The 27843-nt window shown below is 36.5% G+C and overlaps 1 protein-coding gene across 4 annotated transcripts in view; it reads right to left on the bottom strand.

The window, feature by feature from the left end:
* The window catches only part of LOC141556808 (protocadherin alpha-C2), a 182175-nt gene that overhangs the window by 150171 nt on the left and 4161 nt on the right, over window positions 1–27843 (bottom strand). The window contains exon 1 of one of the 4 annotated variants that reach the window (XM_074291595.1): window positions 20052–22646. The exons of 1 other annotated variant lie outside the window; for it this stretch is intronic. In XM_074291595.1, coding sequence (XP_074147696.1) covers window positions 20052–22550 — 2499 coding nt within the window. In that variant the 5' untranslated portion in view covers window positions 22551–22646. Of the gene's footprint in view, window positions 1–3312; window positions 7030–13433; window positions 16252–20051; window positions 22647–27843 lie in introns of those variants that run through there. 2 more of the 4 variants (XM_074291605.1, XM_074291600.1) reach the window with 2 other exon arrangements.

The following is a 27843-nucleotide window of genomic DNA, read 5'->3' as shown; positions in this document are numbered from 1 at the left end:
TGCTTTTATCTAAAATGTTCTTATTCACCTATTTCTGACTAAGTACCATTCATATTTCCATGTACAGCGCAAAGTCCATCTACTCAAAGAATTTTTCCTGCAGAAATAATCTTTTTCCTCTGAATTCTTAAGATTATACTGCCATATATTTAGATCTGGAAGGGACATTAGAATAAATCTACTCCAATTCCTACAGCATGTTATACCTATCTTCTGCTGCTTATACATTTTCTTTTTTTATACTTATTTTTATGTGTCACCAACAATCAGAGAGGAAGTGGAATATGGTGCTTTTATTTCACCTGCTTGACACTAATCTTCTTGAAGACAGATAAATATCTTCAGTAGTTTTTATATTCTCGTTTCTTCTTGGCATGTAGTTTTGTTCATAATGGACAATCAAGCATTTTTAAAGAAATTCTGAATGGATTATAGGGGCTTTGATTATTCCTTTTTATATAAGAAGAGGTGAGGGTTTAGGTACTTAGACATTTTTAATCTATAAAAATGTTTTACTTTTATTGAATTTAGGACTAGCTCTTCTTCCACTAAAACTCACATCTTCTAAGTAAATCTTACACAAGTCTATGTTCTAGGAAGCTCTATATACAAGTAATTCTGAGCCATTTTTAGATATAGGCCCTTGAGGAGCATTTCCTAACTCATAAAATAAGCTGATCTCTCACTCTAACAAAATCTGTATACCTGGCAACATTTCAACTAACGGTGTCATACTGAAGGCTTAGTTGAATTTACGAGGTCCTCAAAAAAGTTTTTTATTGATAGTGTTCCAAATAAAGAATATCTTTGTCTATAATTTCCTGTAACTCACTGAAGTTATTTACCACCTCTGACAAAAAAAAGAAAAGTTTTTTGCTTTCCAATTCATAAACATCCAGATTGTGTTGATGGGCAGACAGATTAATGGGAATATTCTAATAGCTGTTATCTTCCCTTTAAACATATTCCAAAAGTCTAAAACATCTTGTTAAATAAATATAGAAGGACTTCACAATGGATTCTTTCAGCTAGATTAAGTCTTCTTTTCTCCTTTTCATCCATATCTTACTTTTTTCATTCATTCTGGAAAATGAGAAAATGCATCACCTTAAAGGAAATAGGATTAGCTGTCCCATATCTATGACCTATGTTTATCTTTTTAAATTACATTTTAAATGTATTCCCTGAATACAGGGAAAAAGTCAAAGATTCTGAATTTCAAAAACCTAGATTTTATGGAGCTTTTTTTCTAAATTAATAAATGTTCCTAAACTTAATGCAATGTATAGAATATAGAATATATGTGACAATATATACAACAATGTACAATGTGAAGAGTCCCTTTCAACTTGTTAAATATCTTGATGATCACAAGCACTCAGAGACATCTTTTTTCATAATAAGAGATGAGTTGTGGAATTAAAGGGTTTTGGGAAACATATATGACCACCAAAAGAAAGTCATTATGGAAACACAATGTCAAAATGTATAGTTTTCTCATTAACAAATATATACAACATGGAAATAACTGTCAACACTTCCATTACCATCTTAATGTTTTAAAAAATAAAGTATGAATTAATTTTGAAAGGTGATATTTAATATTCAGCTTAAATAATGTTATTCAGTCATTTTCACTGAAGTCAGACTGTTGATGATCCCATTGAGTTAGGGGCTTTGGGGGAGGGGTTGTTTGGGTTTTTTGGCAAAGATATTGAAATGATTTGCCATTTCCTTTTTCAAACTTAAGCAATATGGATTCTTAAATATTTAAAATCAGTCCAAATTTTTCCACCTTCCAAAGACACTAGTAATATTTATTTTTTAGTAATATTTTTTATGGAATGTTTATATAGCTAACCATCCATTTATGTATTTTTATTTGTAAATGTTCATAATAATGCAGAATTTTAGAGATACTAGATATCCATTTACTATAAAACAAGAGATCTGGAAATTATTTGCATGATGAAACAAAAGATTTCAAAAGTTTAGTGGAAGGAAGAGTTTTCATAATGCCATTTCAATAGTGGTTTCATATATTCCCCCAGAATGTCATCATCTCTTAATAAGAAATAGTCCTTGTCTTTTACTTCTAACCCCAATTCAATTTTAAAAGATATCTAAGAAGAAAACTTCATAATGATCACATTCCAACCAAGGATCCAAGCACAAAATAAAGTAGGAAGAAATGAGTCACTAAACAAAACCAAACAAATAATAATAATAATAATAATAATAATAATAATAATAATAATAATAATAATAATGAAAGTGTTGAAACTTGTTTTCAAAAAATTAGATGATGAGCCAAACCAAAATTGTTACCCAGAGTTAAAGTAGGGAAAAAAAATATTTGACAAGCCAAGTTGAAAATGTGATGCTATGGATATAATATCTCTCCTAAAATTGAAGTGACCATTCCTCCATTACAAGTAGATACATCATTGCCTGAACACAAATTTAATAAACTAGTGTTTGTATAAGTACATTTTAGCTCTATTTTCACTGAAAGAAGACTTAATTGTTAAATTAAACAAATATGTATTAAACAAGTTCTATATGCAGACCATGGTGCTAAATGCTGAGAGACTTAAAAATTTTAGACAACACATAGTTCCTGCCCTTACTGCATTTATATCCTAGGAGGATCCTATCTATAATATGCAGCGACAAAAATTAGTAAATATGACAAGTTTCTCAGAAAGTTACAAATATAAGTATATCAGGGTTTATGCTATGGGAGAAATTTCAATAAATAATAATAATGGGAGAAGTTTCAATAAAGACACCATGAAGGAGAGGACATTTGAGTAAGGCATTTTAAAATGGATAGGAAGTCAATAGCTGAAAATACAGAGAGAAATATTCTAGTTTTGTGGAATATCCAGAAATCTAGCTTAGAGCATGTGGAAGAACTTAATTTTTAAAACTGGAAAATAATGGACAAATTTAATTTTTAAAATGGAAAGGTAAGGTTGAATTATTGTAGAGATTCTTAAATGTCCAGCCAAAGAATTTAAAACTAGATTCTAGGAGAAAATTGAGAATCACAGATGATTTTTGAACATAAATACCATAATCTAATTTATGGTTTTTGGCAGAAATTCATTACTCTTATTTACTGTGGAATCTGAAAGGGTAATGTGGCTATTCATTGTTGTGAGGATCAAATGAGATTATGTAAAAAATATTTATAAGATCATATTTGTATGCCTGACACATAGTAGGTGTCATGTAAATGCTAATTACATTAGGAAATTTTTAAAATTACAATTATATAGTTGCTAAGAATTAGAATTTTCTACTCACCTTCCCAGGATGTTCCATCACACCTTCCTGGGTTTGACCTGCTTCCCTAGAACTAGGAGGCTGGGGGAGATTAGGACTGAAGGCCATGAGATCATTCTTGGTCACCCCATCCCAGGAACACACCTTCTGCCGCTGCTGCTGAGAATAAGACAAGCTTCCAACCTCACTGGAACATACTAGCTTAGGCTTCCCAGTACCATACACACCCTTCGGGGACACTGTGCATCGAAGAGCCACATAAAGCAACAGACTCAGCACCAATAAACTAGACACGGAACAGATAGCGATGATCAGATAGACATTCACATCCATCAACGATGATTCCTTTTCCATACCAGCCTTTCCCAGGACCTCAGAACTGCTAGATGAAGTTTTGAACGCCTGCCCGTTTTCCACCAGTGACACAATCACAGTTGCTGTGGTTGACAACTCAGGTTTTCCATGGTCCTTCACTAATACCAGTAGGGTTTGCCTTGATGCATCCAAATCCTCCAGAGCCCGCGTGGTGCTGATCTCGCCGGTGTACAATCCCACACGAAAAGGACAGCGCCCAATGCTCACCTCTGGAAGCAGCTCGTAAGATAGCCACGCATTGTATCCAGAATCCGCATCCACAGCTCGAATCTTAGCCACCACGTGACCCACGGCTACAGATTGTGATACCAGTTCTGTCACTGGGCTAATGCCACCATGAGGTGGCAGTACAGTTGGTGCGTTGTCATTTTCGTCCAGCACGAACACCTGCAGGCTCACATTGCTGCCCAGAGAAGGGAAACCCGCATCTCGGGCACTCACGTGGAACTGAAGCAGCTCCAGCTCCTCGTGGTCTAGAGACTGTAAGGCGTACACTTTCCCGCTCTCCGAGTGCACAGACACATAACTTGACAGCGGACGCTCACCTACACGCCGCTCCACTAGCGAGTAAGACACGAGCGCGTTTTCCTGTGCATCTGGATCCAATGCAGACACAGTAAAGATGTGACAGCCTGGAGGGTTGTTTTCCTTCACAAATACAGTGTACATAGGTTGTTCGAAGGAAGGTGCATTATCATTTACGTCACCAATGTCCACAGACACCGTAGCCGTAGCCCAAAGCGCTGGTATCCCTCCGTCCCTCACAGTCACTAGAAGCTCATATGCCGGCACACTCTCACGGTCAACAGAACTATCCAGCACTAGTGAGTAATAATTCCTAAAGGTGGATACCAGAGTAAAGGGTCCCGGGGGTGACAGGGAGCAAGTCACTTGCCCATTGGCTCCCGAGTCTCTGTCAAAAACATTGATGAGGGCAATAACTGTACCTGGCGGGGCATCCTCCAGGATTGGTAGAGATAAAGAAGTTATAGACACCTGGGGAGCATTATCATTAACATCTAGCAACTTCACCATAACTTTGCAATGTCCTGTTAACGGAAAAGAACTTCTATCAACAGCCTCAACCTTGATTTCATATAAATTACATTCTTCATAATCTAGATTTCCACTTACTCTTATTTCCCCTGTATTACTATCGATGCTGAATTTTGATCTTACATTGCCTAAAACAAGACTTCCAAAGTTATATAGTATCTCTTTATTTACCCCTTCATCTGCATCAGAGGCATTCAATCTAATCACTAGCGTCCCGTTGGGAATATTTTCAAGTAATTTAACATTGTAGGTGGATTTATCGAATACTGGGGCGTTATCATTTGCATCCAACACAGTGATCAGCAGTTGTGTTGTTCCAGTTAGTTCTGGTTTACCTTGATCTGTGGCCGTCAATAATAAATTAAGTTCAGGAGTTTCTTCTCTGTCTAAAGACTTCTTTAAAACTAGCTCTATGGATTTAGTTTCTCCCTCACTTGTATTTATATCCAAAGTAAAATACTCACTCCCAGACAGCTTGTATAATAAGTCTGCATTAGCCCCTATATCAGCATCAGACGCGCCCTCTAGTGGGAATCTAGAATCTGTAGTCCTGGATTCTAAAATGAATAATTTTTGTTGCTTAACCAAGAACACCGGCGGATTGTCATTAATGTCCTTGATCTCCACCTCCACATGGAAAACCTGTAGAGGCTTATCCACGATCACCTCCAGGTGAATGCTACAAACCGGATTTCGGCCGCACAAGTCCTCCCGATCAATTCGCGAATTCACAAACAAAACGCCATTCTGTACATTTACCTCCAAATAATCCCTGCGATATTTGGAAACCACCCGGAACAACCTAGGCACCAGCTCTCCGACCTCCAGACCCAGATCCTGAGCGATTCGTCCCACGAAAGTACCGTGTTTCGCTTCTTCCAGCACTGTGTAATGGACCTGGCCGCTCCCCACCTCCCAGGCGGTGTGAAGTAGAATCAAGGACAGCAGATGCTGGGCTCCCAGGTCGGCTCCCCAAGAAAGCGCCATAGCAAGACTTTTCTCTCTCGATTCATATATCACTGGTTCATGATTCTCAACTTATAGAATTCCTTCGAAAAACTAATTTATCCTTCTCCTTAAATCCAATTTTTTTTTGCTTTTGGCCTTCGTTGAATATTGCCGTTCGTTCTGAATCGCCCTTTGAATAAGCTAGTTTCTATTCCGATGAGAAACACAGTCTATCCTTTGTTAGAAAATCTACCTTGTGGAGGACAGCGACATCATGTGGCTCAACATGTAAGTATAGATTAATGTAGAGTTTATTTCTTTCATTCACTTATTTTAGATCCCATTGCCCTCATTTCCTTTATATTCTATTGCTCACTTCAAGAATCCTTTCAAGGTCTTATATTTTGTTTATGTAAGTCTACTTAGACTCTAAATATGGTCTTATCTTGCATATTGTTCTACCAAGCACAATGTTGTCTTAAATGAAATCTCAGGAAAAATTATAACTATGTATCTTTCATTTAATTCCAAACTAGACAAGACTAATGAAACTGTTTCCTACACGAATTCTTTGAATTATCATTGTTGTTGAATGCACATTTTACAGACTCAATTCTATTAGTTCTAATTTTTCCAAGGCTCAGCACAGATTGTGGCATACATAGTATAAGATATAAATGCTACTTGATTGACTTTTTTCAGTCATGCTACACATTCCCATTTGTATGAAAAAATATCCTTTAATTAATACAAAAGCTTAAGGTTTCAAGATATTACTGTAAATTTGAAAAACGTTTTACTAAGCCTCAATTTGTCTTTTATTATTGATTAGAAAAACTACTATTGACCTCTTCAAATTGTTGCTTTTTTTGTTTCCCTCCTATGTTCTTCATCATGTCTCTATTCAAGTTGCAAAAATTATTGTTCCCATGCTGTAGACAACATAAGGCAGCATTATTAAATGGAAGAATTAAATTCTATAAAGAAAGAGTTTCATTCTCTTACTAAACAGATAGAAATGATAACTGAGAAATAACTTATTACTTCTTTGAATTACTTTCCATCTTTATCCAAAAAAATCATCTGTTCCTTTATACACATAAAGTTCATTTCGTCATTTTGAAATCCGTCCACTAATTTACCCAACATCAAGATTATCACCTCTAAAAGAAAAATAATTCCTTAGACCTTCTCAGTGCTTCTAGGTCCAAATATTCCAAAGCTGAAATTTATGCTTGTTTTTTTCATGTTCAAATTATTGAAAAGGGAGAGGTGGAATCTTAGATTGTCTTTTTACCAAAGATAAGTAAATGTTTGCCTTGTGCTTAAAAAAGATCTTTGCTGTTTGCTCTCCCCCCCCCCTTTCTCCCATTCTCCCTTCTGTCTCCTTCCATCCTTCACTTTCTCTCTTCTCTCTCTTTCTTATATCACTGTGGTTATATAATTCCCTTGTGTGCTTTATACTAAAATATTTCTAATATAAACCATGAACCCCCCCCCAAATGAGGTGATATATGTAAAGAATGGGGCAAATCTTACAATGGCATTTTAAGTGTGAATTATTATTGTTGTTGTTATGATGGTGGTAGTGGTGTTATATAGCTGTGTGGGACCAGTCAGTTATAATGTTTTGTTTTGTTTTTTAATTATTAACTGATTATAACTGCATCAACAATATTTATGAGTAAAATATAGATAGAAAATCCACATTTAAATAAGCAATCTACAGAAGCTACTAAGTTCCATAAAGGAAAAACATTCATGATTTGAAAAGGTCAAAGTCATTCTCTTGGATTATTTTCCTGGAAAAGGTTTGGGTATCTACATGGCACAATGGATAGAGCATCTTGAAGATCTGAAATCTGGCTTCAAACAGTTATTCACTGTGTGACCTCAGGCAAATCATTTGAGCTTTTTACCTTAGTTTTCTCGACTATAAAATGGGGATTCTAATAGCACTTACATCTTAGAGCTGGTGTGATGATAAAATGAGATAATATATGTAAAGTTTTTAGCACCATATCTGGCATATAGTAAATATTGCATAAATGTTAAAAATTATTATTCTTAAATCTTCACTGAAATTTGGTCCCATTGTTGGCTTGAAGATTTCTTTCTATAAGAAATATAAATAAGTGGTAACTTAGAGAAGCAGTCACTAACTATAGAAACTATAGTTCTACTTTCATTTTGCATTTTCCAAGTAACCAGTCCCAGAAAGAATCACCTTTAGAATTGAAAAGGATTTCAGAATTATAGATTGTCCTTGTATTACAGATAGGAAAACTGAATTTCAGAGAACAGGAAGTATTTGCCCAAGATCACAAATGTAGTCCATTACATTAAAATCTAGTACTCAGTATTTGGGACAGAATACTTTTTTAAAGAATGTAAACTAAATATATATTAAACATGAACTTAGAATTGATGTACTCGCATATACGAAATTAGAATGGGTTATCAAATTTAATTATTTTCCAAGCCAAAAAAAAATGAAATATGTACATTTATTTAATGACCTCAAGAACTATATATATATTTACTTATTGAAAGAAAGGGATCGCTGCAGTTTAGAGGAAAACTCACTTTACTAGCACAGATTGAACAAGATATTTGAATAGAAGTTTTGTTTTCATTTCATATTCCCTTTGCTGTACTTTTCTTCTCCTAAACATTTTAAGCATCAATTTCACCTCTCAGTGCTCTGAAGCTGGCCACTTAGCTGATAAAGCCAATTCATACCATAATTAATATTACAATATTAACAGTACTGACTTAAAGTTACTCTATTTACAAACATTTATATTTTATAATACTTCAAGGGTAGTGAAATTTGATTTGTTGTATATATCCAAGTGGAAGTCATATTTTAAGGCAGAAATCTTCTCCTCACATTGCACTCTTAAACAACTTCATACTTGACCTACACCTAAAGTCCAGCTACAGAGAGTGAACCTCTAAAGGTAATAACAAGTAGATTAGGAATTTTACAGCCTTAGACCAAGATAGATAGGAATGAACAGAATTCTGCTTCTAAAGACAATGAAAAGAAATAGCTAAAAGTCTGTCTTGGTTATTACGATCCCAAAATCTGTACATATCCTGAGTATCAAAGTTAAGTAGAGTTCTCTCAGATTATACTCTACCTTTGTTTTTCTATAGTCTACTCTGATTTTTGTTTCATTGGGTTTTGAATAAACTGCCTCAGAAAGTGTTTTGAACTTAATTGATAGTATGTTATAAAATAATCGAAGAAGAAGGAACATGGGTTCCAAATAATTGAACTAAAATAGAATTCAATGAAAGTTTAAATAAGATAGAATCAAGGGAAGGTTCACAAGTACCAAAGAAAATTTAAGATGCTCATACATACACTCAATTTTGTACTCAAGCATAATAATAATTAAAAAAAAAATACTATATTCTCTACTAGCTGATTGAAAGTACTGTACTGTAAAAGATTGTCTGTGAAACTTTCTCTTCCCTTTTCCAGACTTACTTCCAGATACCTTTAGTAGAACTATATAATTTTCTCAAAATTTAATCCTCCCCATTTATTGCAGAGGTAAGGAACTATGAATGTGATGTGATGTTGCATATATTATCAGACATATTTAGTGTCTGCTTTTTTTCTTTTACTGTTAGTGTGCATTTCAAGGAATTGTTCATTCTGTAGGAAAGACATATTTAGTAATAAAAGTGATATAAAATAACAGATATTGTTTAAAATTTCTACTTTAAAAAATAAAAATATGAAAGCATGTAAATAGAGCACCAATAATCTATATCTTATTGATTGTTTGGGGATGGTGAGGATGGGTTGAAGAGAAGAACATAATTTGCAATATTTTTCATGGGGTTTTTTTTGTTTGTTTTTTGTTTTTTTATATTCTCTCTTTTCTAAGGTATCTTGAAATGCAGTCCTCAATGTTATGTCACTTCCAACATCATTTTTTCTGTACTTTTTCTGTTTCATCAATTCTTCAAGAAAATGACCTAGTGACTTCAGATATATGAACAAAATACTTTACAGAGATTATCTCATTTGATCAGAACAACCTTGTAAAGTGGAGGGAGACTTCTTGTGATTTTCTCATAACATACTGAGTACTGAGGTGTTGAGTCCAAATTTAGGAGATCTACAGCCATGGATAAAGAAAATATATTGTTACAAAAAATGCTAATTTGGGGGAAATGTTGTTAAACTCCTAATCAAGTGAATTTTCCAACCCATGTGAGGAAATTATGAAATAGAGGGAGTAAATATCAGAAGTAAAATCTTCCCTGATTCGAAATTTAAATTGGTTCATTGTGGCTTGAAAAGAATGGGAAATCTTGTATGGTTACTTGTGTTAAGTGATCCATTAGATTAGAAATTGCAAATTAGAAAGAAGAAACTTGTAATGGTTCTTATTCCTTGTGGGAAAATGTACAGGATTTGCAGGAATTAGAGGGCACTTAGCCTTTTTAGCTTGAAAGATAGGCCACACCTCAGCTGAACTTAAAAAAAAGCAAATGTTCAGAATGCCTTTCTCTCAATCACTTAAGAACAGAGGAACTTGAATAATGAAGATGGTCATCTCTGGAAACCAAAAAAAGTTAAATTTGAAGGAAGCCACCAGTTCTTGAAAGGAAATTATTCTTTTCTTTTGCTTTTACTTCTTTTCCAAAATGAATTATAGGAAAAGGATTTCTTTCTCTCCTTCCTGCCCTCAAGGTATTTCACAACAGAGCAACTTATCTGGTAGAAGACTGTGCCCAACAGAGAATTAGATCTAGAAAGCTTAGATGTAGGTCAGGTTGAGCTACAGAAAGGATTAAGTCCAGGGAGTTCATATGACTGAACCATGTAAGAGAGATAACACACCCATATAGAGCAATATGAGGATACAATTAAGAAAAGACTTCAGGGTTTATAAACATTAGAAGTCTGAGTTGTTCTGGTTAAAAAAAAAAAAAAAAGAAAAGAAAAAGAAAAAATGTTCCTCATAAGCATATCTCCTTCTTAATGTACTCAGTGTTTATGCCCACATTTTCCTCTGGTGCTGTGTATATTTGGGGAGAGAATTTGGCCCAAGTTTTTAGGAAAGAGGATTTATAACTATTGTTCATACTATTCTGATTATTAAAAGTGAAGTGGCAAAGAACTGTGAGCTACATTTATAAAAGTATGTTTCCACAAAATTGTTTGAACTTGGAAAAGCCAGTCCCCTGGGGTATCCAATTTGTGAATTGTCTGAGAGATCCAGAAGATGCGCTATACTAACAAATATGATCCATTTTGCATAATACTTATTATCTTACTTCCAGTTTCATCTATAAATATATTTGGTATGATACAGATTAGTTGTATCTCAACCAAGTTGTTGAAATACGAATTTTTGTCCCCCACTGTTTTGTGAAGCAGTAATAATCCTCCCTAATGGGCTGCAAATTAGTTTCTACTTCCAACTGGTATTTTTATTCTTTGCAACACTACTTGGTGAGAAATTTCTGTTTCTTGGATTAAATAGCAAGTAGATTCCATGTATCTCCATGTTATGATAACTGCTTCACATCAGTTATATATATTTTTATCAATTTTCTAGATTTCATAATCCAAAATTCATTTGAGTAAGTCAGATAATTGCTTTTTTCATTGCACACAGTATTTTCCCCTTTATCTTTATGCCTTCTTACATGAAATAATTTATGTTGTAACTGTGAACATAAACTTTCTTTGGAAATGATTTCAAGGGAGTAATCACTAGTCCTGTTTGCTTAAATATAATTCCATGTCTGACATATGAAAATTGAGTTTCCCTAAGCAAGTCATTTAATCTCTCATTGTCCCAGGTAGATTACACACAAATTGGAGATCTGAATACCTAAATGAAAGTACTACTCCAAAAGTTCACCATTCCAATGAAATCACAGGTCTGGAGTAAAACAAATGGATAATCAATTTCATTTTTTGGAGCTGATTGTTTCAAGGTTCTGCTCATTTTTTTTTGCAGAGAATCCTTCTAACAGTCTACAAAATGTTGGCCCTTTTTATTTCTTCATCTTGAAATGGTTTTCCCAAAGTACTTTTGGCTAACCTCCCCTTTTCCTTCCCCTTTTTCTCTTTCTAGGAGTTTCCTGTCTCTATCGTCTCCCTTTCTCTCATCTCCTTTTTTCCCTCCCTTTCCCTATTTTTCTCTCTCTCTTCCTCTCCCTCTCTTTGACTCTGTCTTTGTCTCTCTCTCTCTGACTCTGTTTCTTTATCTTAGCCTTTCTCTTATGCCTTTATGTGTGTTTCTCTCTCCCAAAAAGATTTATCAAGCTCTCAATGAAATTTGTTTATTTCTTCATGTTCTATAACAAATGCTGTTGTACAAACATCACTGTGATCTTTCCAGTTTTCTTGCTATGAGTATAGCAAGAAAGATGAGCAAACATCTCATGAAGTTAAGGAAAATTGAGTGACATCTTCAGTTAACAGATCATCTATTCAAGAAAAAGTTAAAGGGAGAAAACATCAGGAAAATTTCCTGAGCATTTGAGATTTAGATGCCTGGCTATCATTCCTTTAGTCAAAAGGAGTATCTATTCTAAAGTCAAAAAGAAAAGATGACAATAACCATATGTTGAAAAGCATAAGTGATAGAGTGGTATTGATAGTCTAGTTTATGACAACTGAATTGCTTTTTTTTACTTCTAAAATTAAAAAAAACCTCCACTGCAGGAACTAAGGAGTTCATTCACAAGTAAAGAATATTATTAATAAAGCTACTTTCAGGAAGAAATTCCAAAGTGAAAATAATTTTATCCTCTGTCATGGGGTCTTCCTTTTAAATTTTTATAAGGATGTTTAATGTTCTTGATACCAAGACTACTGATGCATCTCAATTACTGAAGGTTCTCATCAAATACTTCACCAAAATTAACTATAGAGAAAAGAATTATCAAATCATCTGGTACAGATACAGGATCATTTACATAGTAAATGCTCAATAAATTTAATAAAAAGGTTTTTTAAATACTTTTGCCTTACAGAGTACAGTGGCTACTACTAGGAACTAAACTCTCCCCAACCACTGAACAATTCATAATTATAAAGAAATTCAAATGTTACATCTGATAACAACTAAGAAACATAGATTTTCCCAAGGAGATCCTATTTCATGGACCATTAAGTGTGACACAAAGATGTGAGTCACCATTTAGAGTACTCTGCTAATACTTAATGATTAGCTTTTAAAAATACATTTTCATTTTAAAAGATATACATCAAAGAACAAATTCTCCCCTTTCAAAATTAGAAAAGGCCATTTATAATGTTCAATAAGAAAACAAAAAAGAATGCATTAAAAATACTCAAGAAAAATATTTATATAAAAGATTTTATAATAAAAATTCATCCTGATTTATTTTCTTACTATATTATTCATTACTGTATAGGAAGAAGTTTGACATATTAGAATTGTGAGGAAAGAATGAGATAATATGCATAAAGTGCTTTAGCAAACCAAAAGTTTTACACACAGTTGCTATTATTGATTATAAACAAATGCAAATAAAAATATTATGAATTTTCCAAAATATTAAGTAGATAAAACAAAGAGGAATTACCATTTTTATCTCCCTAGGAAAGTTTTCAGAAATAAGTTTAATTTAAAGAACAAAAGGAGGGGGGGAATAATCAAATGAAGAAAACAGGGCCAAAACATAATTTTTTGAGAGAAATATCTCCTATGATCAAATATGAGGTTGAATAATCAATAAGAAACTCTGAGACCCACCTTGATGGGATGATCTTGACCCACTGCCTGCTGCTCTGCACTGTCTGCTGGACCAGAACACGGAAGAAGGTTAGGACTGAAGGCCATAAGGTCACTTTTGGCACCTCCCTCTCCAGAGCAAACTTTCTGACGGTGCTGCTGGGAATAAGACCAGCTTCCAATCTCGCTGGAGCAAACAAGGGTGGGCTTTCCAGGTCCAGAACCAACTTGCGAGGGAGCAGAACACCGCATTGCTACATAAAGCAGCAGACTGAGCACCAAAAGACTGGACACTGAACAGATGGCGATTATTAAATAAACATTTACATCCAGTGCTATTGCCTCCTTTCCTGCACTAGCCACTGATCTGGACACACCAGAGGAAGCCTTCAGTGCCTGCCCATTCTCCACGATGGATATACTCAGAGTGGCAGTGGCTGATAGAGGGGGCTCCCCGTGGTCTTTTATCAGCACCATCACCATCTGCCTTGATCCATCCATCTCCTCCAAGGCCCGGGTAGTACTGATCTCTCCAGTGTACAGACCCACTCGGAAAGGGCTTCGAGCAACTCCCATCTCTGGATGCAGTTCATAAGACAGCCACGCATTGTAGCCTGAATCCGCATCCACAGCCCGAATCTTGGCCACTACATGGCCTATAGTTACTGACTGTGATACTAGCTCAGTCACTGGGCTGCCGCCAGAGTGAGGCTGTAGCACAAGCGGCGCATTATCATTCTCGTCCAGCACGAACACCTGGAGGCTCACATTGCTGCTCAAAGGAGGGAAGCCCGCATCCCGGGCACTCACGTGGAACTGAAGCAGCTCTAACTCCTCGTGGTCTAGGGGTTGCAAGGCGAACACTTTCCCGCTCTCTGAATGCACAGACACATAGCTCGACAATAAACGCTCCCCTACTCGTCGCTCCACTAGCGAGTAAGACACCAGCGCGTTCTCTTGCGCATCTAGATCCGAGGCGGATACGGTGAAAATGTGGCTGCCCGGTGCGTTGTTCTCCTTTACAAACACTGTATACACTGCCTGCTCAAAGGCAGGTGCGTTATCGTTCACGTCGGCAATGGCCACAGACACGCTGGCTGTGGCCCAAAGAGTTGGCGACCCGCCATCTCTCGCAGTCACCACTAATTCGTAAGCTGGCACCCTCTCACGGTCCACAGAACCCTCTAGTACCAGCGAGTAGTAATTTCTGAAGGTGGACACCAGAGTAAAAGGCCCTGGGGGTGACAGCAAGCAAGTTATCTGCCCATTGGTGCCCGAATCTCTATCAGATACGCTGATGAGAGCGATGACGGTGCCTGACGGAGAGTCTTCTGGGACCGGTAGTGACAGAGATTTTATTGTTACTTCGGGGATATTATCATTGACGTCCATTACTTCGACCAAGATTGTGCAATGACCCACCATCTTGGGAATTCCCTTATCAGTAGCCTCTATCTGGATATGATATAATTTACTTTCTTCGAAATCAATTTGTCCAATCACTCTGATGTCTCCATCCATCGGATCGATCACGAACTTAGACAATATATTTGGGGAGACATCACTCTCAAAAGAGTAAATAATTTGGCTGTTTGTTCCTTCGTCCATATCTGAGGCAGTTACTTTTGTTACCATTGTCCCGTTTAACGAATTTTCTGCTAATCTAACTTTATAGACTTTTTTGTCAAATTTAGGGGCGTTGTCGTTCACATCTAATACAGAGATCTGCAGCTGAACTGTTCCGGTAAGCTCTGGTTTGCCCCCATCAGTGGCTGTAAGCAGTAAGTGAAGTTCAGGAGTTTCTTCTCTGTCTAGAATTTTCTTTAATACTAGCCCGAGAGGTTTAATCTGTTCATCACTGTTTTGTACATCTAGAATGAAAAAATCATTGGGGCTTAGCTTATAGGTGAGAACTGCATTCACTCCCATATCTGCATCCAACGCGCCCTCTAGTGGAAACCTAGAATCTAATGGGCTGGATTCATAAATAAACAGATTCTTTTGTGCTATGGAGAATACCGGAGGGTTGTCATTAATGTCCTTGATCTCCACCTCCACATGGAAAACCTGCAGCGGTTTGTCCACAATCACCTCCAGATGGATGCTACAAATGGAGCTGTGGCCACACACCTCTTCACGATCGATCCGAGAATTCACAAACAAAATGCCATTCTGCACGTTTACCTCCAGGTAGTCCCTTCGGTTGGGAGAAACCATCCGGAATAGCCTAGATACCAGCTCCCCGATCTCCAAACCCAAATCCTGCGCGATACGGCCCACGAACGTACCATGTTTTGCTTCCTCCGTCACCGAGTAATGGACCTGGCCGCTCCCCACATCCCAGGCTGAATAGAGGAGAAGACAATGCAAAAGCTTCAGGCCGCCTCGCCCGGAAAATCCCATTGCAAATCCTTTCTTCTGGAATTATATCATCTATTTTTGACCCAAAATAGATATCATCTTTGGGGTGGTGTGAATCTTTGAATCCAATTTCTTTTTTCGTTTCCCTGAAGCTGCTACTGAATGAGATTCTTTCTACACTGGGGAGAAAGTGCTTTCTTTTGTTTAAAAGCCCACTTTGCGGTGTATGGCGACATCATGTGGCTCAGTTTGTAAGTACTATCGCGATTCGTTGCAGGCTTTATTTTTTCAATCTTTTTTAGGATTTTTAATTATTTTTTCATGGTCTTTAAAATATGCTGTTGTTTATTTTATATGTCTAGTAGAACTCTTGAAATTATAGCTTCATCTTACAACGTTATTTTCACATAAAATCCGAGAAAATGTTATAATTTCTTTCTTACATATCATCATTTATAAAGTTTCATAATATACACACAAGAGAATAAGGGTTTTTTTGGGTTTTTTTTCCATCTGAACTCTGGGGATCTGAAAATTATTGTAGTGTTTTATCATATTCTATTAGTTTTCATATTCCTTTCATTTGCTATCAGTTTTTAGATATTTGAATGGAAAAGTCCTTCCTTGACATTTTCACCACTACTTCCGTTTTTAAACCCAGGAATTCCCGACTCTACAGCCAACTTTCGCTTCATTAAACCACATTGTCTCTGGAAAGTTATTATTGTAAAAATAAAATGTCCTTTCCCCCCTATATTACCTCTGCTAGTATTGGGGGGGGATGGTTATTCCTTTTCTATAAATGTTTTCAAAGTTACTAAGAAATCATAGTTCAAAATGAAAAGCTTTTCTCCATGGTTATACCTCACGTGGGAAGTAAGAGTTTCATTTTCCCTAAAGAAATAAAATTAAAGATTATAATGAAATTCAGTTTTCTTCTACATCTAAAAACAAACAAAAAAGAATATCACTTCAATTTGAAAGTTTTTTTTAAATTTTCATTTAATGCCACTTGAGTGATAATAGCTTTTAAAAGGTGTCTTGTTACTTTTGGTACAAAAATTGTTACAGCACAATCTCTCTACTTAAGTTGAGAAAATTTGGAATTGCCTTCTTCCCCCTCCTCCCTTATGGTATGGTTTATAGAATGCCTTATAAGTAAAGCTTCTCTGCCAAAGATTAATACTTGCTCTGTAACTTAAAGTCTTTCAGTCCTGAAAAACAGGGAGAAACAGCCCTATATCACATAACGTGCATGTCATAGGCAGAACTTGAACCAAGGCCTTCTTGATTCTAAGACCAACTGCCTCCCATAATTTGAAAAATTAAAAACTTTTAAGATATATTCAAAAGAAGTATGTCAAAATATTATCTACCCAGAAATATTTAATATAATCTCTCCCCCACAGAAAAGGGCTTTTGTATCTTCCTAACTCTACATAGAATGGAAAATGAAGTCCACAGAGGCACAGGGAATTATCCCTTAAGCAAAATCCTGAAATGAGTGAAACTTTTCCTCAACACCTACAATATCCCCCTTTTGCTTTCCTCCATGGATCTCAGAATCCTGGTGCTCCCTTACAAACTTTTAAAAGTAAAGATAACTAGATGCGCAAGGCGCGCGCACGCGCGCGCGCACACACACACACACACACACACACACACACACACTAACATTTACATAGCTCTTCATTATTTAAAAGGCATTTTGTGCCTTTGTAAGCTCAGAGGGTTTCACCTTTACAGGTCTTTGGAGGTTATTTGGTCCAAATCTTTTATGTTACAGTTAATAAAATTGAAACTCAAAAGAAGTGACTTGTCAAAGGAAGTGATTTGCCCAAGAAAGTTAAAGAAAGTCACAAATCCGGCTTTCAAAACAGTTTCTCTAATTTCAAAATCAGCATTTCTTATTCTCTAACAGAATTCATCTCTTAGCATAGTTTATCTCACAATAATGGTGGGGGTGGGGGAAAGAGGAGAATGGGAGAGGAGGAAAATGGGAGGGGGAGAGGGGTGTATGAAGCACAGAAAGAAGTTTTTCATGTTATAGATAAGAGAGATTAAGTAATTTACATAAGAGCACAGAACTAGTAATTACACAAGGGTCAAATCAACTCTTTTAATTCCTTATATAATGTTCTTTCCTCTAAATCACATGAGTGATTTACTATAACCCTAGTTAGCTTCCTTTAATAGAAAACTCCTTGGGGGGAGGGACAAAAAAACCCCAGAAGATATAAAACTTCCTCAGAATGATATTTTTAAATGCATTTTCAATGTATCTCTTTTAAAAATACAAATGTAAGGTAATACATTTTCATGATAGCTGTTCAAATTTGGTATTTTTAATATGCAATGAGCCAACAGATATGATATGGGTGGCTGTCCCAGGCAAAGTCTGTACTGGTGATGGAGAAAATTATTTTAATGGTATCAGAATGGATGGGTTATTTGACTCAAGTGGCTGCCAAGCTTGTAAGAAATGAGAGATTTGGACCCCTGGATAGGCTTCATGTAACTACACAGTTCTCTGTGCAAGTATGTCAATTCTCAACAAGTGTTTCTCTGATATTTACTGCTGAATCCCAACATAATGAAAATCTAAATCTGGGTCAGTCACCAATGTCTTTTACTCATTATTGGATCTAAGTACATTAGGTTTAATAGTCTCAAATAAAGTATTTGGTTCTATAATCTACTGTATCATAGCCTATTAAATTCATAAAGTGTTCAATTCTTTTCTCAAACCAGTCTTAGAGGAACTTTTTGTACAAATATTGAAGCATTAATACTTTTGGTCATATGCTTTTGATCAGACTTAGATCAGACAACAGCTCTGGCCATAATGAGGAATAGAGATGGGGATTGATCAGATGTGAGACTAACCCATGGAATAGGTTTCTCTCAGCTGAAATTATCTGATCTTATACCTGAAATGGGTACCAGATGCTCCAGCTCATCTACAAGCAGATTTTAACTTCTCCAGAAATCTTCCCCAGCCAACCAAGTCACTAGATTGCATTGTTCCACAACTATTGCTTTCCAAGGACCAATCAAAAAAGATTGGAGAGACTAGTCTTTGTTGCCACAGATACCAGAATGCCAAAACAGGTTTCCTGATTTGTTGAAATAACATTAAGTTCCCTTAGGTCCATACTTCATTTCATTTATTCAGGGAGATTCCATTAATTTCTGCCTTAGTTAAATGTTAGTCAGATGTCACTTTCTAAAATCTTTTGAACTCAATCTTCAACAGAACTCATAGAATACATAAATGAGATGGAATATGAGAAGGACAAAAATTAAGTAAAATCCAAAATTCTATTAACATGTAACTGAGGGAACTATAAGGAAAAAGAAGAAGAAGAAGAAGAAGAAGAAGAAGAAGAAGAAGAAGAAGAAGAAGAAGAAGAAGAAGAAGAAGAAGAAGAAGAAGAAGAAGAAGAAGAAGAAGAAGAAGAAGAAGAAGAAGAAGAAGAAGAAGAAGAAGAAGAAGAAGAAGAAAAAGAAGAAGAAGAAGAAGAAGAAGAAGAAGAAGAAAATTGATAAAGCAACTCTTTATTTTTGTTGTTTTAAAAATGGGAATAATTGCACTTATCTCACAAGGTTGTTGTGAAGATCAAATTCAGTAACATGTACAAAACATTTTGCAAATCTTAAAGATTTTGAAGATCTTTAACATCATAAAGCTAGTTAGCTATAGCAATACATGATTAATTGTATATGTTATGAAGAATTAATCATTGTGGCTATATAATGATATTAACACAAAGAAATGATATATCTTTAAGATTAGTATCTAAACATTGGTCTTTGCTTATTGAAGAAATTGAATGAATTCAAAAACAATAAAAATGAGAACTTAAACATGAAGAAGACAACATCATTTAGATTAATGATATATGTGTCACAAAATAATTATCTGGCTGCATTTTTTAAAATAGTAAATAGATGTAATAGAAACTACTCCAAGGAACAAACATGTTATCATTTCCATAGTGTTGTAAGTAAAAGATAAATGAAAATTTTGACCCAAGAAGGGGACAAGGGACATAGTTAAGAATATGAAGAAAGGAGAAGATGGAGAAGAAAATGGAAGAGGAAAAAAGCATTTCTGAAATCTGAGCAGGTTGCTTAAGAAATGGAAGGCATGATTTGATGAGAGAAAACTAAAATTTGAAGGGAAGAGGATTAAGTCACCACAATGTGGAACTTCTTGAGGGAAATAACAATTGCCATCTAAACAAAAATAAAGAGGTATAATCAATAATCACCCACCTTGCTTGAGCTATCCAGGACAGCCTCCTGCTTCTGACCTCTTTCTCCAGAAACGGGACACGGAGGGAGGTTAGGGCTGAAGGCCATGAGGTCATTCTTGGCCGCCCCTTCTCCAGAGCAAACCTGGCGCCGCTGCTGAGAAAAAGACCAACTCCCCATTTCACTTGAGCACACCAACGTGGGCTTGCTGGGCCCATAGGAAGCCTGTGGAGGTGAGGAGCACCGAAATGCCACATACAACAGTAGACTCAGCACCAACAGGCTGGACACCGAGCAGATGGCGATGATCAAATAAACATTCACATCCACCAAGGCAGGCTCTTTCCCCATGCCAACCTTTGCCGAGATCCCGGAAGCTCCTGAAAAAGTCTTTGAGGTCTGTCCATTCTCCACCACTGATACACGCACGGTGGCTGTGGTAGACAGGGCTGGTTCTCCATGATCTTTCACCAGCACCAGCAGCGTCTGCCTCGGCCCATCAGATTCCTCCAGAGCCCGTGTTAGGCTGATCTCGCCAGTGTACAGCCCCACCCGAAAAGGGTTGCGACCGACGCCCGACTCAGGCTGCAACTCATAAGACAACCACGCATTGTAGCCGGAATCCGCGTCAACTGCGCGGACCTTGGCCACGACGTGGCCCGCTGTCACCGACTGGGACACCAACTCAGTTCCTGCGACCCCAGCCGCTCCGGACCCTGAGTGAGGGGGCAGTACCACGGGAGGATTGTCGTTTTCGTCCAGAACAAACACTTGCAGGCTGACGTTGCTACCTAAAGGAGGGAAGCCCGCGTCCCGGGCGCTCACCTGGAACTGCAGCAGCTCCAGCTCCTCGTGGTCTAGGGGCTGCAGGGCGTACACTTTCCCGCTCTCCGAGTGCACGGACACATAACTAGACAGTGGACGCTCCCCAACCCTTCTCTCCACCAATGAGTAAGACACCAGCGCGTTCTCTTGCGCGTCGGGATCCGACGCGGACACTGTGAAGATGTGACTGCCCGGCGGGTTGTTCTCTTTCACAAACACAGTATACACGGGTTGCTCGAAGGCTGGCGCGTTATCATTCACGTCTTCGATGGCCACAGACACGCTGGCAGTGGCCCAGAGCGCTGGCTTCCCGCCGTCCTTCGCAGTTACCACGAGCTCATAGGCCGGCACGCTCTCGCGATCCACAGAACCCTCCAGCACCAGCGAGTAGTAATTTCTGAAGGTGGACACCAGCGTGAAGGGTCCAGGGGATGACAATGAGCAAGTCACCTGCCCATTGGGTCCAGAGTCTCGGTCAGACACACGGATTGAAGCAATCACTGTACCAGGAGGAGCATCTTCTCTGACAGGAAGGGACAACGACGTTATAGAGATGTTGGGAATGTTATCATTGGCGTCCAAGACTTCCACCAGGACCGTGCAATGACCAATCATTGAAGGAGTTCCTTTGTCGGTCGCATCAACTCTGATTTCATACGAATTAACATCTTCAAAATCCAAATGTCCTTGGATTGAAATTTCTCCTGTATCTGGATTTATATGAAACTTATCTTTAATCACAGGAGGAGCGAGACTATTGAAAGAGTACAAAATCTCCTGATTGATGCCCTCATCAGCATCGGAGGCGTTCAATCTGATCACTAAGGTTCCGGGAGCCGCATTTTCCATTATCTTCACTTCGTATTCTGATCGTTCAAAAATGGGGGTATTATCGTTCACATCCAGGACTGTGATGAGCAGCTGCACTGTGCCCGTGAGTTCGGGTTTGCCCCCATCTGTGGCTGATAGTATTAAGTGGTGTTCAGGAACTTCCTCCCTGTCTAGCGGCTTTTTAAGCACTAGTTCCACCAATTTACTTTGATCATTCTTTGATTTTATTTCTAGAGTGAAGTAATCACTGGCGCTAAGCCTATAACTTAGTAAGGCATTAGAGCCAATATCTGAGTCAGAGGCTCCCTCTAGAGGGAACCTTGAGTCCAGCAACCTGAATTCGGGAATAAACAGTTTTTGTTCTTTCACTGGGAATATAGGAGGGTTGTCATTGATGTCCTTGATCTCCACCTCCACATGATAAACCTGCAGAGGCTTGTCTACTATCACCTCCAGGTGAATGCTACAAACCGGGTTTCGGCCGCACAGCTCCTCCCGGTCTATCCGAGAATTCACAAATAAAATGCCGTTCTGCACATTTACCTCCAAGTAATCCCTGCGGCTCTTAGACACAACGCGGAATAACCTGGATACCAGATCCCCGACCTCCAGACCCAAATCCTGTGCGATGCGTCCCACAAACGTACCGTGTTTCGCTTCTTCCGGCACGGAGTAATGGACCTGACTTCTTCCCACTTCCCAGAATGTTTGGAGCAGAAAGAATAGAAACTGCGGGGCTCCTAAGAAGCTTCTCCAGGAAAACAACATCGCAAAAACTCTTTGCTTTATTCCAAAAGAATAGTTCAAAACTTGGAACACAGAAAAAGAAGGTTGATCGTTTCCTCCAGTCTTATTCTGCAGCATCCGCCATTGCTTTGCATCATTTAACGACAAAATAGACCCTTTCTTCAACACCCAAAAGACGTTTAGATATATTCCGTGGTCTACAGCGACATCATGTGGCTCCAAATTGTAAGTAAAATTTTTTTCTTTACTCTAAATAAGTAGCTCATATATTGCCCAGAATTTAATTTTATTTCATAAATTTTTCTCATTTTTCAAACTTTGAGAACTCCGCCCTTTTCTTCATCGAAGAAAAGGATACTAACATTGTGACTGCTTCTGCTGCTTTATTATGAAGGATAAGGTGCTTTGGTTCTTTTATGTCTTTAAATTTGTTTTAAATTTTCAGAAAGAATGTAATATAATAGGGAAGGAAAATTAGTTCAGTACTTCCTTTTGAGATGTGGAAAACCTTTATGTTTTAGAACATTAAATAGGAACTCTGCTATCTATGAGAAGAACACTGCATGAGAAACTCAGAAGAGTCAGAAGACTTGGGTCTGATTCTTGAAAGCTGCTTACTATGACTGAGCAAAACACTTGCCATCTCAAAGTTGGTTTCTTCACATAGAAAATGGTTATTATGCTATTGAGCCAGGAAATTCCTTCATAAAACATAAAGTACTATAACTATATATTATAATATAATAACAATTTAATCTTTACAATATTCAAGATGTATTTTAAGTAATGAGGCAATAAAGATTGAGCCAATAAATAAATACTGTGTGCCAACTACTAAGCTAAACTCTATACTAAGCTAAGCTATGAGGGAGCACACAATCTTCTGAAGGAAACAACATGCCAGCAGCTACTTATGAACAGTTTATATTCAAAATAAATAGGAAATAAGCAACAAAAAGAAAGCAATAGAAGAAACATTCCATACAGAAGTTAGGGTTTTAAATAAGTTCTGCAGGAAGTTAGAGAATCCAAAAGGTAGAGATGAGAAGGGAGAACATTTCACATTTGTAGAGACAACCAGGGAAAATGCCCAGTGCCAAGAGATGGAATGTCTTTTTTGAGGAATATCAAGGAGGCCAAGTGTCTCTGCATTGCAGAGTATTTTAGTGAGAGGGAGGCTGAAGGGTTATTTAAGGTATAAGATGACTAAAAAAGTTGAAGAGCAACTTATCAAGGGCTTTGTAGGCTAAACAGAGAAATTAATAGTCAATTCTTTGGTAATAGAGAATCACTGGAATATAGGTCAGGCCTTTACTTTAAAAAGATAACTTTACCAGCTTTGTGGTGGTTGAGTAAAAGATTTGTGGAAGATAAACCCATCAAGTATATTATTGCAATTGCCCAGGCATGAAGTATCGAGAGCCCCCAAGATTATGGTTGGAAGTATCAGGGAAGACAAAGTGGCATATTTGAGAAATATTAGGAATGTAAAATCAACAGCCCTCAACAACAAATTGGATATTGGTGCTGAAAGAGTATGGAGTCAAGAATGACATCTAGGTTGCAAGTCTGAGGAATGGTGGTGTTCTCAACATCATAGGTAAGTTAGGAAAAGAGAAATGTTTGTAGGGAAGGATAAATAACAATGAGGAACATATCACAGGACTGAATCTTAAAGTCAGAAAAATATAGATTTGTGTCATACTTATGATACTTATTGACTGGATGTTTCTGGGGATGTAACTTAAACTCTCTGTGCTCCTAGGCAATTCTTTTAAAACCCTTAGCCAAAGAATAAATGCTTATCTGCATGACAGAAGGTTTTTCTCTTACAAGAAATTGCTTATCTCCATAATATTATGGGTTGCAATTTTTCTTTTTTAAAAGGTTACATTCTAATTGTTATTTACATCATCGCCAGCATCCCTTAGGTTTTTCTTTCCCCAACATATTTTGATTTACTAATCCAAGGAATTAATCTGATTAGTTTTTAGTAGAAACTCTCCTCGAGCTCCCTGTAATACTTAGAAAAATTTCAGCCTAAATAAAATTCTTATTCATTTCTGTTTACATAAATCATATTCATTCTTTAATATCTGGTTCAAATGCCATCTCCATTGAATTCTTATAGCACATTATACTTCTTTTCAGTCATTTATTTCATAGTCCCTTTTTATAGTTATTTATTGTGTATAGTCATTTATTGTTTACTATCAATGAATGAATGCCCAGGCAACTCTTTAAAGACCCTTAATTGAAGACTAAATGCTAATGTGATGAAAGAAGGCATTCTCTCACTGGAAGGTGCCTACCCCAGTTACATTATTGATTGCAATTTTTCCTTTTTAAAAAAGGTTACATTCTAGTTGCTAATTACATAGTCTTCAACATTTCTTCATGAATACACTAAAAATGCAACTATGATTTATTATATGATAGAAATTAGTTAAAAGAGTGTCATGATATCTACCTTAAAATATGTGCTTTCCCCCTTATTTCAAAGCCCTTCCCTCACTTTTATTCCTTCTAAAGAAACATAATAATGAATGAAATGGGTTTACTGATCCATGCTTCGATGAAATGTCAATCTTAACAAATAATATTTCTGATATCATGCCATTAGTTCAAATATGTATTGCAGATTCTGAGTCTCAGAAAGTCAAAATTAGTGTTCTCATACAAATAAAAGAGTTGACAAACTCATTGGCAGTTAGTGAAGAAAATTCCTAAATCTGCAATACCCCAACATTATTAACTATAAATATTTCTTCCATACTAATAAAAAATCTTAAGAAATTAAAGAGAATGAGGAAAAGTTGGGAGACATGCAACATAGGAAAAATGGAAGTAATAATCATAACCAATCATTAAATACTTATTGATACCCTAGATTGTGCTCAGCACAAACTGAAATTTGTCTGATGTGGCAAAATATCCAATATCTCGGAAAAAAAAAACAACACTATCTCAATCAGTGAGAGAGAGAGAGAGAGATATTAAATATCAACTTAAATGTACCTATTTAAACAAAACAATTATCTTAAAAGCAATAAACAAATCTCTTAAAACACTTCTCTTAAATCAATAAGATTTCCCATTTTTTCCAAAATAAAAATATGACTAAAAGTCTTCTATAAAATTTTATTATTCTGACCAGTGAATTTACTCCTCAAAAATCTTAATGATAGCAAATATTTTCTTGTAAGATGATTAAATTTACCAATGACAGATATGATGTTACTTAAGTCAAAACTAAGAGCACAAAACGAATGATAAGAAATATAGCACTGGATTCAAACTAGCTGAAGTAAAGTACTTAATATAATTTTTAAAAGAACAATCAGATGTATCAGAATCAAATCTGAAGTTTCAGGTCTGAAAAAGAAAGGTACACTTAATAGTGTAGTATTGGAAATATGATACTGAAAAATCTAAAACTCAGAAGAAATGAAATAACTTGATTTCAAATAATGCCCAATGATAGATAACAGAGAAGAAATGAATCCTGAAAATAATAATTTATTCAGGTAAAATGTCAATTTTTGTCCTTCATATTTCATAGAAGAAACCTAGTCACTGTACTAACAAACCTACTTGTATCAACTTTTCTTAAGGACTTATCTTCTGAAAAGCATTGTAAACAATAATGAAGAGATTAAAAGCTTAGGCCATACATTATCCCTGCATGAATGACATTTACTAGTTGTATAATCCTGAGCAAGTCATTTAATCTTGTTTGCCTCAATTTCCTCATCTGTAAATTGAGTTGGAGACAAATATGATAAATCACTGCCAAGAAAACACTAAATGGCATTATGAAGAGTCAGATATAACTGAATAACAACAACATGATGAAACATGTTAGCCTTTTCCAAAGAGAGAACTGATGGATTCACTATATGATGAAGTATATTGTCTTTTTTTTTTCTTTTTTTAATAGAATTATCTAAAGAGGAAATTTGTTTTGATTATATATATAAAATCTTTGATTATATATATATGTGTATATATATATATATATATATATATATATATATATATATATATATATATATTTGAAATAGGTTTTATTTTTCTTGCTTTCACAGTGGTTCAGGAATGAGAAGAATGGCAGGAAAGAATTTTAAAATTAAATAAAATTTTAAAAAGAAAAATAAGCAAAGTCATGTTTGTGATTGTGGAGCCAAGACTTTGAAGGAGAGGCAGATAAATTTCCTTTCTGTTTGTTTGGGGGTGAGGGGGGGCGGGTTGAGAGGCAATTGGGGTTAAGGCATTTGAAGTCAGGGCCTCCTAACCTAACTCCAAGGCCAGAGTTCTATCTACTGTGCCATCTAGCTACTCAGATACATTACCTTAGATGTGACATACTCAAGACTTAGCAGATTGTTAGATGACTTCAATATTCTTTGTTTTATAGTTACATCATAAGCACACAATAAATGATTGATTGGGGAAGGGAAGTTATACTTATCCATAATATAATTTGAGAAAGCTTGACTGTCCCATTCAATGTGAATTACTTCAATGAATGCATACGTGAAGATTTTGAAGAAATTAGAAAATATCCAAAAAAGTTGATAAACAGTTGGTATCTTCCTCTATTTCAGCTATCTAGAGATTCAGTTGCTCAATACTCTCATTTTTTTTTTTGCCTCATTTTTTTCCCCCCTGAGGCTGGGGTTAAGTGACTTGCCCAGGGTCACATAGCTAGAAAGTGTTAAGTGTCTGAGATCATATTTGAACTTGGGTCCTCCTGAATTCAAGACTAGTGGTCTGTCCACTGCCACCCAGTTGCTCAATACTCTCAAAATGGCATCAGAAAATTTTGGTCCACTCCAGTAATTCTTCCCTTTGACTTCAATAATGACATTTTGACTCTTTTATGCTCCAGTACCTCAGGGACTTTGATAATATAACACAAATGCACTCATTCCACTGTCCTTGATGAAGAAGAGTATTAGAGAATTCTGTGGATTATAACTCCCTTTTATGTCCTTCTTGAATTCGGAGTTTCATTCTTAAATACCATTATGATTATTTGGCTTAGTTAGATCTGTCATCAATCTTTCTGTAAAATTCTTTACTCCACTGCTTTTCACCATTTTATATGTCAATACTGGTAAACTTCCATCATCTTTTCACACAAGATTTTACCAAGAAGCTTAAATTCTAAGCCTGTGTTGATCTGCTATATCTTATAATTCAGAGAGAAAGTGTTTACTTGATCCGAGGCATTTTGGGGGCCATCGTGATCTCATCATTATGTGACTGATTTCCATCAGTAACAGAAAAGCCTATCACTGCCTGCCCATCTTCTGCAGCTATAATCCCTGTCCACACAAGTGAGTTTCAAGGGGTTATCTCAACATGTTTGAGGCTCTCTTTGATTTCTCCCAACACCTACGGTATA

The sequence above is a fragment of the Sminthopsis crassicaudata genome, chromosome 2, assembly GCF_048593235.1.
Source record: "Sminthopsis crassicaudata isolate SCR6 chromosome 2, ASM4859323v1, whole genome shotgun sequence".
NCBI classification, from domain to species: Eukaryota; Metazoa; Chordata; class Mammalia; order Dasyuromorphia; family Dasyuridae; genus Sminthopsis; species Sminthopsis crassicaudata.
Note: the sequence above shows the minus strand (reverse complement) of the source record. Positions and strands in the feature narration are given on the sequence as shown.